Here is a 19680-nt window from a genome sequence, read left to right on the forward strand (position 1 = left end):
ATTTTACATGTGAAGCTCTAATAATGTGCTGTCAATCCTATTAAACACATTTTCCTTGAAGTCTTCAGAATCCGAGAAATAGATTCTACAAAGTATTCTTTCCCTCTTGATTTCACTTGCATTATAAGAAGACAAAATATATCCTAATGAATGTATTTTATACCAATTCAACAAATAAATTTCAGTTAAAAAGAAACACCATTTTTATTTCTAAACATTTCTATCTATCTTGGGTTTTTTAGGTCTTTCAACTAGCTAAAATATAAGCTTCCTTTAAGGCAGAAAAGGACAATGTGAAGAGTAAGAAGTCAGTACATTGCTTGTCAATTAAGTTTGTATAAAAAGCAAAAGTATACACATAGAGAAAGTTTAAAAATTGGCAACATCAATTCTTCTATTATACTACTTATTACTACTTTTCAGAGTATCGTAAGATCTTTTTGGTACAGAAACTTAGTTTACTTAGTTGGGGGGGTGGTGGTGGTGTTATAAAAGCATTTCTTTTACTATAGTAGTAGCAAGGTAACCAAACAGTAAGCAATTATGAACAAATGCAATTACGCTAAGAGAACAATACAGCATCCTCACACTGCATTCTCTGAAAATTATACCAGGAAATCTGTTTCTGAAGATATGTCCAAAATACTGAAAATTAATAATATGCTTCCCCCGCCTTTCTCAGTATGAATCATAACTTATAATATAAAATGCAGTAAAAATCCTACCTCTTTCATTAAGACTGTTTAGCACTGCCCTTTCAAGCTGTTCTTCTTCAGTAAGCCCACCCGTATAATCATAATAGCTCCTCGGCGTTCTGTATTGGTAGTGTGGATAGCCATAATACTCTGTAAAATGAATACAAAATAACAAAAATAAAACTGCTGCTACTCAGTAGGAGACTATGAAATCAGATATTATCTTTACGCTATCTTTCTTCACAAATTATTTGCATTTGGGAAAGAAGAAAATTATTAGGATTAAATTACTTATGCAATATATGCCATGAATCAATTTCTAATTTACAAATATAGACTATGGTAACAGGAGAGAAAAAAACACCAGAAAAAAAGATGGCTCAAACATCTCAGTTTTTTATAGTTGTTATAAATAAGTGTCATAGAATTACCATGATTAAGAAGTTTCACATAGAAATTGAAAGACATTTTTCATCAGCTCCTTTTAACATTTAATTGTCAATTCTTGGGCACCTTATTAAAGTCACCTGAACAGCAACAACAAAACAGGCAGGTTTCAGGCTTTTCCCACCTGTCTTTCACTTAACCCCAGCGTCCACAAACAATACACACCAATGTCATCATAAATTCAAGCAATGTTTGGACCTAGAAAACACATGGGAAAAAGATTCCTGCAAATTTATGCAGTAATATATAAAGCTAATGTTGTGCTATTGCACAACTACAGCTGTCCTGGAAAAAGCTACCACACCATAGCTCTCATATAATGTCACAATCACTGTATGTTGCCTGCACTACTGACAAACAATTTTCTGACCACTTGCAAAGTTTGTCAAAAGCAAGCTCAAACAAACCATCATCCGCCCAAACACATGGGATTTAAAAGAAAGAAATTACTTGGCTAGACAATTGAGCAAGACTCTCTTCCTTTTAACACAATCTGATGTTGCCTGAGCACAGAAAATCTAAACTGAGAAAAATTAAGGAGAAAAATCCCATTTTTCTATTCCATTTTTGCATCTTCAAAATACAAAGCTTTGGGTGGTATTTTAGTTTCTCTTCCAGACAGCTAGACAGTGGATTTTCAAGAACCAAAGTCTAGACAGTGGATTTTCAAGAACCAAAGTACAGAAATGTTGCCAGTTTCTTCCAACTGATAGAAAATGTACACAGTTTTTTTTTTTAATTAAATAATTAGAAATAATTTTGTATGAAACAAATACAGCATGTCATTTCCTTTTATCTTCATATTAGTAGCATCAATGATAATCTTGTGTTTTCTCGTTAATTATATAGATTCCATGTGTAACCTTCTTGTGAAGTTTCTGTGATTAGTAACAAGCACAGACTATGAACTGATGACATAAGTAATTTTTTTTTAAAAAAAAGATTGTGTTGAAGAAAAAGCCCCAAGCTCTAGAACCTAAAGACAAATAAAAATAGCAATCTGCTATCTTAGAGTTATACAGGAAAAGCAGGAAAAATTGAACAGAGTGACTGCACACTACTTTATACAGGAGTATACATATTCCTGCATGTATACATACATGTATAGAACACACATACTATGTGTATTGTATAAATGTACCTACATATATTTTATATACACACATATGCGCACACAGATGTATGTATACTTATATACATTATACACACACATAGAGGAAACAATGTAATTCTGTCCGTTTGCAGATTTTTCCTTTTTGGAACATACAATTGACACCAGGAGAACTGTCATACATCTGCAGTGAACACTTTGTATCATCCTCCAGTAACTTGAAACTCTGCTGTTTTTCAAATGATTGGCAACTCCTCCAGTCAGAAAAAATTATTTTGGGTTTTTTTTAATCAGTATGAATTACAGTTATATTTTTAACAAACTTTAGAAGCCTTTAAGTCATACTGGCTACGTTTAAGAGACATAATTCTGCACAAAAATATCCTGACTGCTGGATACCATTTAGCTGTTGTATATACACACTTAGGATGCAATCTTCATGTCTTCCCCTCATTACCCTCTGCATTATGCTAATCTGAATTAACATTTTCTTAGCTATTTTCTGGAGTCTTCAAAACTGCATGCATGAAGACTATAAAAATCCTGGTACTAAAAGCATAAAATTATCTGATGAAAGAAAAAGGATGTCATTTCAAGGTAGTTCTATTACTGTAAGTTTTTGTATGTTTGATGTTTTACATTGTTATAAAGTTTTAAGTGCTTAGAAAGCTGTAGTCCTTTGTTTTACAATAAGAAACAGTTCCGTAACATTGACATGTTGAAGGTGCTCCTATTAATCAAAATAAATGTCCTAATAATTTATTCATGAACTGCATTTAGAGAAAACCTAATTCAGTTACTAAATATTAAACATGTTAAAATTACACTTAAAATCATCTTTCTTCTAAAGCTGTTCCTTGTACTGTTTCATAAAATCTGTTCTGATCATAACTTCATCTAGTTTTCTATTTAAATTGGTATTTAAAGGCAGATAGTAATAAATCAACAATACCAAAAAAAGAAAAATTAATCAAGATCTGCATCATTAGCCTATGACACTAGAGAGAGTTTTCTTAATTCACAGATGGCCAAATTAATTACATATATCATACACCAAGCAAAAGGTTAAATCTTCCATAAAGACTTCTGCAAATAGGATGAAAGACAATTACAAAGTATATACACAGGAAATGAACATAACAAATATATATTTTTTAAATTGCAGTTTTAAGTCATTTTAGATAAATTAATTTAGTAACAAAAAAACAATGTAGTTACATCTAAAGCCAAGCTGGGAGGACTGGATAATTCAGGTTAACCCTCTCCGTTATCTCCCTTTTGTCCACAACAACTCAAAGCAATAGTATGGCTGATTTGGGGACTGCCTAAGACATGCAAAAAAACCCAGGCTTCCTTGTTGTCAGCATACTGAAGGGTTTTTTTTGTCTTCCAGGCCCTATGTAGTCCCCCATCATGCTAGATGTATTACATGAGATCTCTTCCTTTTTCCCTGCTTAGGAAGAGCTGGAAAAGAAAAAGTAAAGGGCTATTCAGAATCTGCTCCTATTCCACAAGGATGGTATTTTATACCCACTCAAGCTGCAAGCCGATGGTGGTTGTACAGTGGTTGCAATAGATTATGAAGTTTAATGTCAAGTACAAATTCTTATCTTCATTAGCCATTGAAGTACCTTTTCCAATATAAGTCTTTAGAGATTCCATCCACCCTGCTGTACTGGAATACTGAAATGAAGATTTAGTCTCTGTGAACATGCAATACAGAGCAATGCAAGCAGCACACCCAGACCCTGGTGGACTGGCAGTACCTGTACCTAGGCAGACATCTTTAACTGAGAACGTCAGAGAACAGTAAGAATGATCAAATGTATGAAATAGTTTTCATATAAGCAACCACATAGACTACAACTTTTCAACCAGAGAGAGAAGATGCCTGTGGTGAGTACAGGACTGAAGTCTATGAAACCATAAAGAATATGAAGAAAGTACATCAAGAATGAAGGTTTCATTTCCCTTCCCAAAGAAGAATTGATGTGCAAATGAAATCAGCAGCTAGCAGGTTCAAAACAAACAAAAATGACAGATTCTACACCAGGAAGTAAACTGTGAAATCCTTCTGTGATGTTGTAGGTGTTAAAAGAGTTCATGCCGATTCAAAGAGCTTTTGACAAATTCATGGAAGAAGAATCTATCACGGGCTATTAAAAACAAAATTCCCCCCATAAAACATTCTGCTGAGAACATCTTTAAGCCACAAGCCACTGCACACTGGCAAATATTTGAGGGAGTTATCACTATATATTTATCCTGTTCTTACAGCAGATGCCTAGGAAAGAGTATAAATCACTGCAGGAGGTAAGATACACTAGGCTACACATCCCTCAGCTTTGATCCAACACACAGCCCTTCTCACAGCTGGCTCCTCTTCTTTCCCTCACAGACAAGGCCTCCACCTATTATTTCTATACACTCCACATAAAACAACTCAATGTTCTGCATGAGAAGTGAATCGAACATGTTACATTCAAAGTGTGCCAGTATTCCAACTATCCATCTATATACTGTGGAGATAGCCTGAATTTATCCTGGTGAGGAGCAGACAATTTGCAAAAAGCATTCAAGGGAGTGTGGGGGGAAAAAAAAATACAACATCCCAGAATGGAACAGATAAATTTGCCAGATCAGGGCAGATTTACCAAGGTTCAAAGGGCTGCTTTCAGTAGATACAATTTCCCCCATGCTACACCACCTACAAAAGGGATGGTATTTCCCCAGGGCCGCGTTTTATGAAGTCATGACCTTAATCTGAGGTTTAAAGACTCTTGTACAAAATACATGCACACAGTTCCCTAAAAAGGAAAGGGGAGACATGGCCAGAAGAAGTACTACAAGTTTAGCAAGTATACATATGTGCAGAATATTTTGTATATTATATGTGTTTCCATTTAACTAGCTCCCCTATAGGTTTTCTATCATTAGCAAAAATAATTTTAAAGCTGGAATAAGTTTTTAGGTAAGTAGGTGACAGTACTTACCTGAATAGTAGTCCCTTGGTCTGGCAGGGTCAGCGAAGGAAGAAATGCCACCTAAATGTAAGAATAACACATGTACTATTTGAATAAAATAATAGTGTTGTCTTTCTTCCTAGAATACAAAAATCAAAGTTAAAGTACTCTTTCTTTCAGAGTCTGTTTCATAAGATACAAATATGAAACCACAGGTATCTATGACGTTTTTTAGCATCAGTGAGAAAATACAGTATTGGTAAGCTTGTATGTTGTTCCAGATTTTATAGTAGTGTGCTGTGTTTAAGCTACATATCCATGTAGACTAGAAAAATGCAAACAGAACACATAATGAACAATTTCTGCACTAAGACTGTACATTGCTAAAAAAGGGTTAATGCACAGAAAACTAAGAACTGGAATAACACTGCACTGTTTCTGCTCTGCTACACAGGAGAAAAAGACAACCTGTGTACTGGAACACTCCTTCCTCCAAGTCTTAGTCACACAGCAACCTTCACAGCAGCAGGATCTCCATAGCATGTTTCGCTAACAGTACCATGAGTTTTGTCACAGAATCCTAGAATAATTCCATTTGGTAGGGACTTCAGAAGGTCCCTAGCGCAACTCCCACTCAGAGCAGGGTGAACTATGAGATTAGACCAGGTTACTCAATCAGGGCTTTATCTTGTCAAGCCTTGGAAACATCCAAAGATGGAGATTGCTGAACCTCCCTGGGCAGTGTGATCTGATGCTTGACTGTCCTAATAGTCAAATAGTCTTCCATGCCACAGAAACATGCAATATTAACGTTTAACTAACGCAACTTTTTATGTCTGTTCACTCCAGTATGGAAGGAAATCTGATGCTTCAGTGCCTATTTTTCCTTTTAAAACTGCTAAGCATACATGACAGAGACTGTACCACCAAACTGCGATAAAACCTCCTGTGAAAAGAAAACACATTCAAACAAATAATTTCCCACTATACAAACACCATGTCCATGGTCACCTTGATGGCACAGTCATGAATAGAGTATTCACCCTATTAAGTCATCAGACACAAAAAACCAAATAATCTGACAACCAATCCCAGCACAGACATTGTGACAGGGCCTAGACTTCCAATTAAACCACTGAAATTTATGGGAGTGTTCATATAAAAGCTTGCAGGGCTGTATTTAAAACACTTGTTACGTGAAAGTTGTCTAAAGATATTATCTTCTTTAAAAATAAAAGTATTACTACAATATGGAAAGCTGTAGTAACACATTATTGGAAAGCTTGAGAATTCCAGTAACAATTTCTCAAGCATCCCACAACCTTTTTCAAACTGTAGGGACTTCTACTAGAACAGACACAAGTAGTAGAAACCAACACAGAAATATATTCTGTTCTGGCATATTTTTATGGTTCCTCCACACCTCATTTAAACTGACATTCTCATAGATATCTTATGTGAAACATTTCACTCTAAATAAACATTTAAAAAGAAGGATAAAAGGTATTCCTCTAAGTAAAAATATCTGAAAGACACACTTACTGGTTTTTAACAGCCGTATTTAAGAAAAAGTTTCTTTTTCTCTTCTGCATTCAGTTTAATAATCAGCGTATCTTTAATTGCCTAAAAACTTGCTGGAATGGTCTGAATTTCTATATGCAAGACTTACTTTTTAAAAAAATTCTCTCATGCAGATTTTGTAAGTTGAAAAAATTATATACCTGCACAGGCTTTCATGATCTTTTTCAGAGGTCCCATAGTGTACATCAATCCAACAAGAATCCCTGCCAGATGTCCAGCAAAAGAAGTCCTACAAAAAAGGAAATTCTTGTGAATGATGGAAAGGAAGACTTCTTTTTGTAGGGATCCAGAAGGGGGAGTGCAGAATTTGTTGCAATCAAGAAAGTCTGAGTGAGACCCAGCATGGAGAAATGACTTGCCTGCAAAGACATAGTGCCAAGTTTTCTTTCTTCGTAATTACTTTAAAATCGGCAGGTATATACAGTTACAGAAAAGTATCTAACAAATAACCTGAAGAAGCTGGAAACTAACTGGAGAGATCATTTTAATTGCTTGTTTAAAGGACAGAATACTGTTTCCCTAAAGACTTACTGAGGTAGGAAACTAGTTTTAATCTATTAAAAAGTAAATCCACGGAATTACGCTCAAATGTCTAGGAAGAATTTAACAAAACCATTCACAGTTTCAAGTGAAAGCATAAATTACAGTACTTTCTACTGCACTATCAATACAATCCTACAATTAGTCTGAGATAAGCATAAATGCAGATCTGTTGCAATCTTTGTTACATAGTGCCTTCAAAATATAAAGAACAAGTGAAATGATGAGATCAAAATTCTTTTCTATACATACCAACAATTTATTTTAAAAAGACCATTGCCCATTTGCATATAGAATGAAAAGGCTCTAGAGTCTTTTAAGAAATCAACATGGAAGCATATGTTTACAGTAAATAAGGAGATTTGCTCCAAGCATTGCCATGACTATGGGGTACTCTAAATTCATAAACCAATTTGCAGCAAATGAAGAGTTAAACTCTCTTGTGTTTAACCAGATTTAAACACTATTTGTAAATTGTTCACCTCATGATATTAGAGAAGACAATACACTAAACATTAAGATTTCCTAGTATATGCAATTTTAATTAACTTAATTCATTGGAATAATACGGGTTGTCCAAAGATTCAAGTAACATGAGCTTTTTTGCCTTTATAAAGCAGAAATTAAAGCTCTAATGTAAAAACAGATTTAAACATTACACTTGCTTTTACATTCCAGTCAGAAATCCAAAAGAATTATGCAGATGATAGCATATGCACTCATGACAATATAACTTCCAGGCGTCACTGATAAAAGTATACAAGAAATGTATATGTCACTAGAGGGAGATAAGGATAAATCCAAATTCACTCTTTTCCCACCTACTTAACCACAAACTTGTACTCTGCTATGTAGACCTACGGTTCTCTCCCAGAAGTAACCATTAGGTTTTTTTAAGAGTAACACATAAATGCTGATGTGCAAAGTTATAGATAAGAGGTAGTTACCAAAACAAAGTATCTATAAAGAACAAATTTTCCAAACAGAATTTTCTGGAACAGATTTTCCAAATTTGTGAAAAACACGTCTGACTTGGAAATGTCTGTATGCAGAAAACATTGAATACTTCAAGATGCCTTACTCTAGAAATCACGAGCCGGAGACTGACCCATCTATATCCCTGGCAGTGTTTTAAACAAATTGTATGCTCATCTGGATTTATCTACACACAACACTGTTTCACAAAATATAAAATGAAGGTCTTGGTTTGCAATACAGTGAAGCTGTGTATACAGCTTACACTTTATGAATAATCAAAAATCTTCAGCTTTAAGAAGTCTTCAGGGGGTAATTTCCACTTCATGTCTATTGAGTAGGTTAGTGTACTAGATGCCTAAACACTGTTTAGTGTTTAATTATAAATTGTATTCAAGGAGTAGAAACTTACATTGAAAATGTTTAAACAGGGTTTTCTAAATGAAAAATAATATCAGATACACTGTCACACATATCTACTATCACTGACATGCAGAAAATCACATTAGAAAAAATCACATCACATTTTCACCATATGCTGTCATAGAATTGTGTGATCAACAGTAGCACCTTGCTACTTGTAATTACTAAGGAAAAGCAATTCTGTAGAGTTCAAAAAGACAGCTTCCCTTATATTAACAAAATGCTTGATATTATAGCCAAGTTAAGCAAATACTACTTCATTTTAGAATGTGTTATAATGTAATTTACTCAAATGATAACTTAATACTTTTTTTGCTAATGCTTGATATCTTATAGCATGGAAAACATCTTTATAGACATTTTCCAAGTGTAACAACTAAAACACACCAATAATATGCAATTTTACATTAAAAAAGCAGTTTTATTACTAACTTTTAACATTGTCAAAACCAATGCAGCAACATTCCGGATAATCTGTGTCTTCTCAACTGTTTTGAGGATGGGTAAGGTTCCAGAGAACTGCAAGGGTATTTCTATACCCATTCTTAAGCAGGGAAAAGAAGAAGAAGAAGAAGAAGAAGAAGGAGGAAAAAAAAAAAAAAAAAGAGAGAGACATAGAGAAGGTGAAAGACTAGTCAGAGGACTACAGACTAATCACTACCTTCTCTTCCCAGCTAAAACTATTTAACAATTACTAGGACACATAATTTGTGGATACAACCAAGGTAAGAGCACCAGAGGCAGAAAACAGATTTGACAAGAACAAACCATGCCAAATCAATGAAAATTGCTCCCTTGACAGGGCAACAAGCCTCATGGAAAGGGAGAATTAGCAGATGTCACACATGCTGTAAAAGCACAGCACTGCCTCACAGCATTTGTCATAAAGAAGGCTTAAAAACCTTAAACTCTAAAACTACACTAAGCAGATCCCTAAGTGGTTGGTAAGCCTGACTTAATACTTATCAGTGACTCATTATCAAACTTATGATTTGAATCAAGTGGGTTTCTGCAGGAGTCTGTTCCAAGTACTATTTACAAATGACAATCTAAGAGAAGCTGTAAAGGTCACTGGAGATGGCATTACAATTTAAAGCAACCTTGACAAAATAAAGTAGTGGTTAGGAAAAAATGGGGTGTAATTCAATAAAGACAAATACAGAGTTTGGAACATACCACAGAAATCATCAACTATACAAACAGGCGAGAAGTGACTGGCTAGTAGGAGAGCTTCAGGATAGTACCCAGGGCCCACAGTGAATTATACAACAAAGCACAGATCAACATGTCACACCACTGTAGAAAAAACAAGTATTTTACTGGAAATATGTAAAAAGGAGCACTATCTGGGAGTAAAGTGAAGTAGCCTTCCACTCTACTGAGCAATGGTCTCAGCTGAAAAACTAAGCCTACTTTTTGCATACTGCACAAAAAGAGCAGCAATAAAAAACCAGAAAGCCCACAAAACAACTTCTGGGAAAAGACTGAAGGGATCACAATCACTTAAGTCCATTGAGGAATTCTCTCACAGATACAATAATCCTAAAATATGGAAGAGTCACAAATAGGAATGAATACACTCTCCACATTCTCTATGCACAGGATAAAGAGTGATAGACATAAGTCACAGCAAGAGATTTAAAATCATTGAAATAGTAGGACAGACTGCCTGGAGAAACCAGGGGTCTCCATGCAGATGAGGCAGAGGCCTCTCACATCCTGCTGGGTTCAGGGACAATTCTCTCCCATGTTTGCCTCCGCTTCGCACGGGAAAATGAGGGCTACTAAAACCCTGCAAAGGGCAATCAGTTTATTATAGTAATGATCTTTAAAAGTGCATTAGACTCAATACTCATAAGTACACATTATATATATACACACATACATGTTTGTATGTAAACATATACATTTGTCCTTCTGCAGTTATCAAAGCATTTGTTCTGAGATCAGATTCACTCAGATCCTCTATAATCTTTCTTATTTTATAAAAATATAGAGTCTAATTATTCAATTTAAGTAAATGACATAAAATTACTGTCTTACACATGCAATTAATGTTCTTCTATCCACATGCCTTAGTTCAAAGTGGATACTCCTATTTCCAATGAACTTCAATACGTTTGAACAACTAATCCTGAATAATACTTCAATGTTACTTGAGATTTTACAGCTTACAGTGAATTTTACTTTTCAGTAAAACTGAAAATTGAGGTTGCTCCTATTTTCTGCTTTTATATACAGTAAATAATCCTGGATATAATTAAAAACTCTTACAATATCAGCAATAAAGCAACCTCCATTATCAAATGATTCCAAAATAGGCTTTTTACACTATCCGTAAGAATAGCAATGTCTTGATTGGAATGTGTATTTTACTAGGTAAAAACTGACTTATTTTTTAGTTAGACTAACGAAGAAACATTGTTGTGACTGCAATGCAATAAACTACTGCCTTTTTCCTGCTGGTTAATAAAGAAAAATTTACTTTTTTTTTTTCACAGTATGATTTTTCAGTTTCTATAATACATGCTGAACTTTGAATGGTAATAAAAGAGGGTTCTTGACTTTTTGAATTGCATGGTTTTTCTCTAAATGTCAATGAGCTTTACCAGTATTAACTAATGTTCTCCCTGGTACAAAGAAATTCAAATAATGTCTCATTTAACTTTTTGTTTGAAAATGTAGATATCCCCGGAGATCTGATCTTAACCATTCACTTCATACTAACGATAATTATGCAATGGGTCTAAATACTGTTTCCATTTGCCATGAAGCTGATGTGCATGTTACTCCAGAAAATCTTCTAACAGAATTAATTATACTTTTTCAATTTGGCTCTAATTTCCATGAAAACTGGTATCATTAGAGGGAAAACCATTTGGACTGCATTTGCTTTTCACATATAAGAGATTCTGACCCACTGTTTACAAGCCTCTCAGTATTAATGTTCGCATTAATATTGTTCCAGAGTCCTTACAATGAATTAAAATCAGTTCCTCACTGTTGGTGAATTGTTTCAATTCTGTGATGTCAGTCACCTGACACAAATGAAAACAAAGCAAGAAAGTCTACACCCACCACTTAACTTCTATAACTTCTTCCTAACAGCAAACCCCAGGCTAGTAGGCATTATTATTTACGCATGCAATTCTACCACAGGACAAAGCCACTTATTTAGCAACAAAAGTACGTCTTTAACTTAGGCCATTAGCTGCAGTCTTTTGTGAAAAAAATCTTATTTCCATGCATCTCCTATTCCAAGGCTAAGCTAGGAAGCATGCACTCACTGAACGAGCAAACAATGGAATAATATCAGTGGCATACTACAAGAATCTAGTCCAACTTCATGTTTTAAAAACAATTTTTTGAGACCATAGTAATCAGACCTGTATATTTATACCTAGTTTATTTCCAAATTAACACAAGCACAGTTACCTGCACATGACAATTTAAACACTTTGCTACAAACTTAAGCTTAGAAAGTAGGCCGTATCATCAAATTACCAGTGCTAAACAACCCACCTGAATGCAAATTAATCCAAATTAAATGACTGCATAAGTAAGCAACAACTTGTTTTACACAGCCCTATACAGGAAAATGGCATTGCTTCTCTAAATGGAAATGGGAAAATGGTTAGTAATTTTGTAGCATATTGGGAAAATAGCATAGAAAAGTAAAAGCTACATTTGACAAAAGAATGAAAGACTGTAAAATGGTTCTCATCATGTAATGCCATTCCTGCCAAACCTGAGGGTTTTTTGGCTGATCAGTCTTAGCCCTTTTGGTCCTCAGGAACAGTTCTTATCAAAAAGAGCATAATAAACAGTTCCAACAGTAAATCTGACTGATAACCACTGATGACTCAATGATATCCCTAAGCACTAAACAGGTGAGAAATTAAAAAAGCAGATGAAATAGGAAAATAGATACATAAAAAAGATCTCATGAGGTTAAGTCTATTAGAGCTATGCAAAACATTTGTATTTACACCACATACTACCATGGTTGAGACTGAGAAGGGTAGAAGCCAAATCAATCAAAATTTAAAACCAAATTTGTCAAAATATGTTCTTCGATTTTCACATATATATAAATTAATTTTTGTGGGGTTTAGGGTTTTTTAATGAAAACCTCAATATTCCTATTATGTTTACCTGTTTTGACCATGATCTGCTTTGATATTTTGATTTCCCACAGATCCTTGAACCCAGGTGAAATGAAGCAACAACTAATTGTCATTGTTGATTCATTATACATTACAACTGTATAACATTTTCAATTGTCAGCTCTGAATATTTATGACAATGATCTGCATCTCTATTGCCAAATGCAGATCTGTTGCTGTGCTCTTATTCTTGTGTGGGACAGTTCCCAGTTTGTGAAGTAGTCTCTTTAAGATGAAGAATTCTATTCAGCATCTTAAGTTGCCAAAAAAAAAAAAAAAAAAAGAAAAAAGTCAACAGAACTGGCTCAGATCAACTCTTTTCAATATAGTTTCTTCAGAAAAAGTTATGAAAAGAAACTTGGAAACAAATTTAAGGGTAGAACTGATTTAGAAAATAGGAAAAACTCAAGTAAGAGGAATTATACATTTTGTGGATTGCATCATCCACAGATCTGGAAAACACTAGACACCTGAAAGTCAGTAACTATAAAACGTACCAAAACATAGGTCAAAAGGAGGTCTAGAGAAATGCCTAAGTCAGTTTTCAGAGATGCAGTGAGCTTCAGAAATGTGAGACAATTTTGAGATCCTCTGAACTCCAGAACAACAAGTCCCACTATTTCTGACAAACTGTGAAAAGAGCAATTCTGGACAGTCACAATATCAAACTTCAACACTTCTGAACACTGAAAATAACAACATCCTCTACTGTTCTCCACTCCTAGCTTTCTACTCTCCCATTATTTACACCCTTTGTTACTCTTATCTTTGTAAAAAAGTTAAGAGTTTGAAAAGAACTGTAACATCCAGCCTCCAACCCCAAAGTCTCCCCTTTATCAATTTGATAAATATTTGAGTTAGTTCAGAAACAAACTGAAAGATAAGCTTTTCCTTTAATAGTCAGTATAGGTACAGCACCTCCATGCAAAAGGAATAGATGACTTAAGATACCGCATGCTCAACTCTGAAAGAGGCATAGATATTAAACACAAAGTAACTTTTCACATGCCTGTTCTTCCATCAAAGAATTAATCCCAAGGATTGCTATACAAAGCCTACATCTCAATATTCTTACTTTACAGAAGGCAAGATCAGAAGGGTATTACATGTCTTAAAATTTCCCCACAACAAAAACTTTAATGATAAAGAGAAGAATTAACAAATGCCAGTAAAACCCTAAATCTTCTCCTAGCACAGAAATCAAAGTTTTCAATAGCCTCAATATTACTTTTGAACCCTTCATTGGTTATGGATTCTCAGGTGATCTTGATACACCATTCCACTAAGGCAGGTCCAAATTTATTGCATGTCTTTCTGACTGGACAGAATTCTGCCCCAATTACTCACCTCTTACCTAATTCAAAACTAATTATGCAACTTGAGCTACAAACAGACATCATTTAATCAGACACTTCAAATATTACAACATGACCTGAGCACACAGATAAGCATGTAAGAGCAATGCTCTGAAAGCTACAATTGTTGTGGTTCATTTCAAGACAGTTACTAATTAAACATGTTGCGTTCTGGGACATAAGTTTCTGGAGATCACTACTTATTTTCTATGGCCCCTATTATTAAGTGGTGTGAAATTGTCCTAACTATCAAGACTGCATGTAACAATGTAAAGGTTCTTTAGGCAAGGCAGCAACATAAGCTTCCATAAAATTGTGAAAAGTGTTTGACGTTATTTCTGGACCTTCTACACACTTTCTACCTCAAAGACATTTCTGCAGTAATGCAACTGAGAAACAATAGCACCCAACTGCTAAATTCATCTTTTTCCTCTACCAGATACAGTATGATAAGCTCATGGTTTTACTTCAGACATAATGTTCTTTCATTCATTATTCTTTAATAAAATAAGCAGTAGTATTAAACATATCACCAAATAAAAACTATGTTCAGTTACCAAGATAGTTTATATTTTTCAGAAGAATATTTTTAATGCACCAAAACCTTCAGTTTTATACTTGTAGTAATGCCATGCAAGTGACCTCTCAGGTCACACTTAAAATCACATTTGAAACAGAGCACTCTGCAGTTCTTCTGTCTTTTAACCTAGGATTCCTTGCTGTAGTCCATCAGGCAGTAAGTCATAAAGCAATAAAACCAGTGTTTAATATGTGAATTCTTATTACGGTCTAGGAAATGTTATATCTGCTACATCATAGTATCTGACGGGGAGTATGTCAGTATTGCGTTCCCTCCCTCCACACCTTTTTTAAAATCTTTTTGAAAAGTTTTGAAATTGTATATAAGCTGTGATTTGGCAGTTTGTTTGCATGCATTCTCCAATATGATTGACTGTTATATAATGTCATGCAAGAAAATTACCGATTTGCAACTAGAAGTCCAGAAATCAACTGCCAAAGAAGAAAAAGGCACTATTCTCAGAGGTAGGGGCAGATGAAATGTGCCGGCAGAACTCAACACACAGGAAAATTGAGGGAGACAATCAGCAAGACTGCACGACAGTGAAACTGCATAAAATTTGCAGAATACTGGATGACAGCTTTATCTTAAGTTAGAGAAGTGACTACAATGAAGGGACTAGGACAGAAATAGCAAGCAAACAGTGGAATACTGCTTTGGTAATGAAGCCCTTGGCACTACAGTGTATTAGTTTGGCTGCTTTGCTGAAAACGCATGTCCCTTTACCTCGTCCACCAGCTTCTGTTATAGAATCACAGAGTTTTTGCGTTGGAAGGGGACCTTAAGGTCATCGAGTCCAATCACCAAACCTTCCCTCAAATACTTAGTAATACATTCTAGGCATAGTGTTTCAGGTTTTTTTATTTTGAAATATGCTCAAAATAGAGGGTGTTAATGAAAAAAGCAGACTGTATCCTCAACACTTAATTGTAGCCCCAACACTTCATTTGGATACCATCTAACACTATACATGCTTCATAATACATTTCAAACCACTTCAGATAGCCCAAATCTCTTCTCCTAAACATGAAATATTAAACGTACTTACCCTGGAGAGATTAAATGAATAGCCACCAGCTCCACCCAACAAGCATATTTACTGGATATCTGCAATCCAAGGACACTGCTGACTCTTCCTGGATTGTAATGGTTGTTAAGAACTTTCAAAGCAAACAAGACTCCTGCAAGCAAGAAGGAATAAGAGAAGTACTTGTGCCCAAAAAATTAAGAAATGCAAACTACTGAAATTGAAGCACCATGCAGTTTCACAGCACCGCAAAGCATACTGTTCTGGCATGCAACAGTTCTAAGCTGTTTTTTCAGTGACTTAAAGAAGGATAAAAAAATTAGCTATTTGTGTAACAGCCAATTCTAACTTGCTTTTTAGTATGCCTACTCACTGTAGCTATTCAGGTATTCAAAACAATTTTACAACAAAAACATATGAAACAAAACATAATTTTAAAATGGGAGTTCTAGTTGAAATAATTGACAAAATTATTGAACTCCAAGAAATATTCCACGAGTTGAGAAAAGCCATTACTGAAAACAAGACAGATACATGTGAAGCTCAACAGCAAGCTCAAATTCTGATTTAACAGAAAAATAATCTTACATATACTCCAGAATCATTTGTTTCTGAAAAAAGATTAAGTCACCTTTAATCACAATAAATAATCATTCATTTCTAATTGACTGCAACTGTTTTATCATGCAAGCAATAGCTGATATGACAAAATTAATTCACATGATTTATTGGAACTTTCAAAACATTTTTGAAAAAGTTCCTCTCAGGACAAAGCTCACAGTTGTCTGAAAAAAAAACCCCTGAAAACTCAACAAGTAAAACATTTCTCTCTTTTTAGTTCACTTAAAAAAACCCCAAATATATGTTTCGGCCAATATTGTAGTATGGCTGACCTGAGTCTCTTGTTAGGAATTAAATGGGGACCCCATCTGGCCCATCACCAATGCCTGCCCTGCCTGCCAGCACCACTGCTCTTCAGTAACTTGGTCCCTTTCGCCATAAAGCATGGGAAGCCATAAACCTGCATCACCTGGATGATATCACTAAATGTAACTTCCTTTCTGTCGGTTTGAGGAAAGGGACATATACAATACTATTTGGCTAAGTGAGAAGCTGGAGACTAATCTGGTAAAAAAACCTTACAGTGAAATCTCAACACTACCCAATTATAACTAGTATTATATTCCCAATTACATAGTATAAATAAGTTTCATCATAAATGCTTGAAATCTTTACCCTTCTCCTTCCTAGTAAGAACTGGGTTGATACTAAGCTGTTTTAAGGTATGGACTGATAGGAACATATAGGAAAAATCTCACAGGGATGGTGCATTATGTAAGTGAATACCCAAAATGGATACTTCTGCACAACTTCTAGGTCTCAACTTCTCATCCTACAGTCTAGGATCATGTAAGAAAAGATGTTCAAAAAGAAGCCTGATGGCAGCACCTCACAGATGTCCTGGTTTCAGCCAGGATAGAGCTGGTTTTCTTCACAGAAGCTAGCGTGAGGATACATTTTAGATTTGGGATGAGAAACTATTGGTAACATGCTGATGTTCTGAGTTCGAGCTAAACCACAACAACAGACAATAATATTACAGAGCACACTTCCCCCCTGAATCCCCCCAGCAATAGCTAGAGTACCCTGTAAGAGCTAACCCTAGAATGTCCAGATAAGCTTAGACTGAGTGCACACATTTCAGTCCTTTTACCTATAATAACAAATATTCAGAAAGGTTCTGCACTCACTATTAGGGAACAGCAAGAGTAACATGTTCCACAAAGGACAGGTATCCAAAGGGAACAGGGAGGCAGGCAGCAGCCTCCCCAGTAGAGGCCCAGTCCCCTAGTCCTTGCAGCAAAGTGCAAAGGCAGGCTGGTGACAGTAAGTGGGGCTGGCCAGGAGCCCAGATCACCAGGCACATCCTCATGACAAAGCAGGGCCTAAGAAAGTCAGGAAGCTAAATCAGTGTCCGTGTCAGAAAAGCACATGGCCAGGCACAGATGCAATGTAGCTCAGACAGGGACAACACAGAGGGCTTCAGCTTAAAAGCAGCTGCTGAGCAATGGGGGAAAAGGCCCACAGTGAGGCTTCTCAGCCATCTTGCACTTCCCACTCTTCCGACTAGTCTGAGGTGGGTTGCAGCTGCCCCATATCAGAGTTGTCCTTGAACACAGGCAGCCAAAGCCCCCGGGGGAAGAGGCTGCTCTCAGGGCCCCTACAAGGCACCACAGAGGCCAGTATCAGAACTGGGCACATCTAGTTACTAAAGGGTGGGTGACCAGAGAATATGTGAAGCTCCAAACGAACAACTACCAGGATGTTTCAACTAGCACCAATCTGAATACCACAGGGAACCCTCAGAGGTGCTGAAGCACCTTCCTCAGAGGTTGAAAAGGAGGGCTTGCCTTCTAATGCTAGGTCCCAATGACAGCATGAGTACAGCAGGTACCCAAAGTACATGCTTTAAATTAAAAAAATAGGATAACTTTACTGACTTAACAACCACATACATGCATGTGGATGTACACCTATCCATTTTCGGCATGCAACAAATATTGCTACATGGTACCTATAAATAGTAATTTTACATATGTAAATTGGACCAACTATGTGTCTTACCTGAAAAACCTACAGCGCAATTCATTTCATACACAGGATCATCCAGAAGTTTCACAAGCACGAATTCCAACACCATATAAACAACTCCAATCAGCACTGAAAATACTGCAATTATGTATGCAAACCATATGCTCTTAAGCTTTTTTTCCAGCATTATCCCCTTCCAAAGCATGGAAATCATGTTATAATATAAATGCCAGTCATCTGCGTGGTGAAAAGGAGAAAGCAGTAAACGCTCCCAGTTCTTTCTGTAGAAGCCTTCATTTACACTGATACACACTTCAGGCAGCGGCCTCACAGGATTCAGAAAGAGAAAAATATTCAGTGCAAGTACCCCAAGGGTAACAGAAGGTATGTTCTGGAGTCCAACTTGAGAAATTTGATAAAGCAGCAAAAGCAGTCCAGCATTGACTCTTCCCTGCCTTCGTTGCATTATTACTTCTTATTCAAAGAAGTGTGAAGATTATTCCAATTTCTTGTCTTCTGTTCGAATTCAAGACCACACAAGTTTTGGAAATTCTGAAAGAAAAAAGATAACTGCATTATTATACATATACCGGGGCGTTTTCAAGTTCATCAGTGCTTTTTTTAACACAGCAAATTCTTCAAGCTCATAAGCTGAGACCTCTTTTTTTTAAATCAGAACAAAAACTCAAGGTGGGGGGGAAATCACAATTTTCAAACAGGTAAGACACAAATAAAAGGGATTTATACAGATAATCCAGACAAGTATTATGAGAAAAGGGAGTCTGCAACCTCTTTCATGTCCTGGACTGGCTTTACTTCACCTATAAAATTCCTGGGTGTTCTGGACATGTTCTCATTAATACACTGACACACTCACAATTATTAAAATAAGAATTTTTAAGTAAAAAATTCTTCTGTAGAGTCTTGGGTTTCAGGCTTCTTATCTTTGCTACAGCATTTTTTTTCATGACCATTTTTCCAACTTATACAAATATTCAAGACAAGCTAAGAATGAAAATTAAAAGGTACAATTTCAAAAAGCAAGAGACAGCTAAGCACTCCTAAATGTAAGCTTTGAAAATTGTTATTGCTTTCCTAGTGACTAGAATTCAAAGTTTAGTTTAAAAGCATGCAATGGAGAAAAAAAAAATCTGCAAGAAGAAAGCATATACAAGAACAGCACAAAGTTTCCAGACAGTTATAGCAAAATATTCATCTCTGCCCT

At 35.6% G+C, this 19680-nt stretch overlaps 1 protein-coding gene across 1 annotated transcript in view; it reads right to left on the minus strand.

The window, feature by feature from the left end:
• The window catches only part of RHBDD1 (rhomboid domain containing 1), a 42343-nt gene extending 23339 nt beyond the window's left edge, over positions 1–19004 (minus strand). Inside the window, exons 1-5 of the mRNA XM_010282725.1 lie at positions 18489–19004; positions 15885–16017; positions 6938–7026; positions 5247–5297; positions 726–845 (exon numbers count right to left, since the gene is read on the minus strand). Of these exons, the coding sequence (XP_010281027.1) occupies positions 726–845; positions 5247–5297; positions 6938–7026; positions 15885–16017; positions 18489–18921 (826 nt within the window). The 5' untranslated portion in view covers positions 18922–19004. The remainder of the gene's footprint in view (positions 1–725; positions 846–5246; positions 5298–6937; positions 7027–15884; positions 16018–18488) is intronic.
• Between the last annotated feature and the right edge of the window lie 676 nt (positions 19005–19680).

The sequence above is a fragment of the Phaethon lepturus genome, unplaced genomic scaffold, assembly GCF_000687285.1.
Source record: "Phaethon lepturus isolate BGI_N335 unplaced genomic scaffold, ASM68728v1 scaffold5302, whole genome shotgun sequence".
NCBI classification, from domain to species: Eukaryota; Metazoa; Chordata; class Aves; order Phaethontiformes; family Phaethontidae; genus Phaethon; species Phaethon lepturus.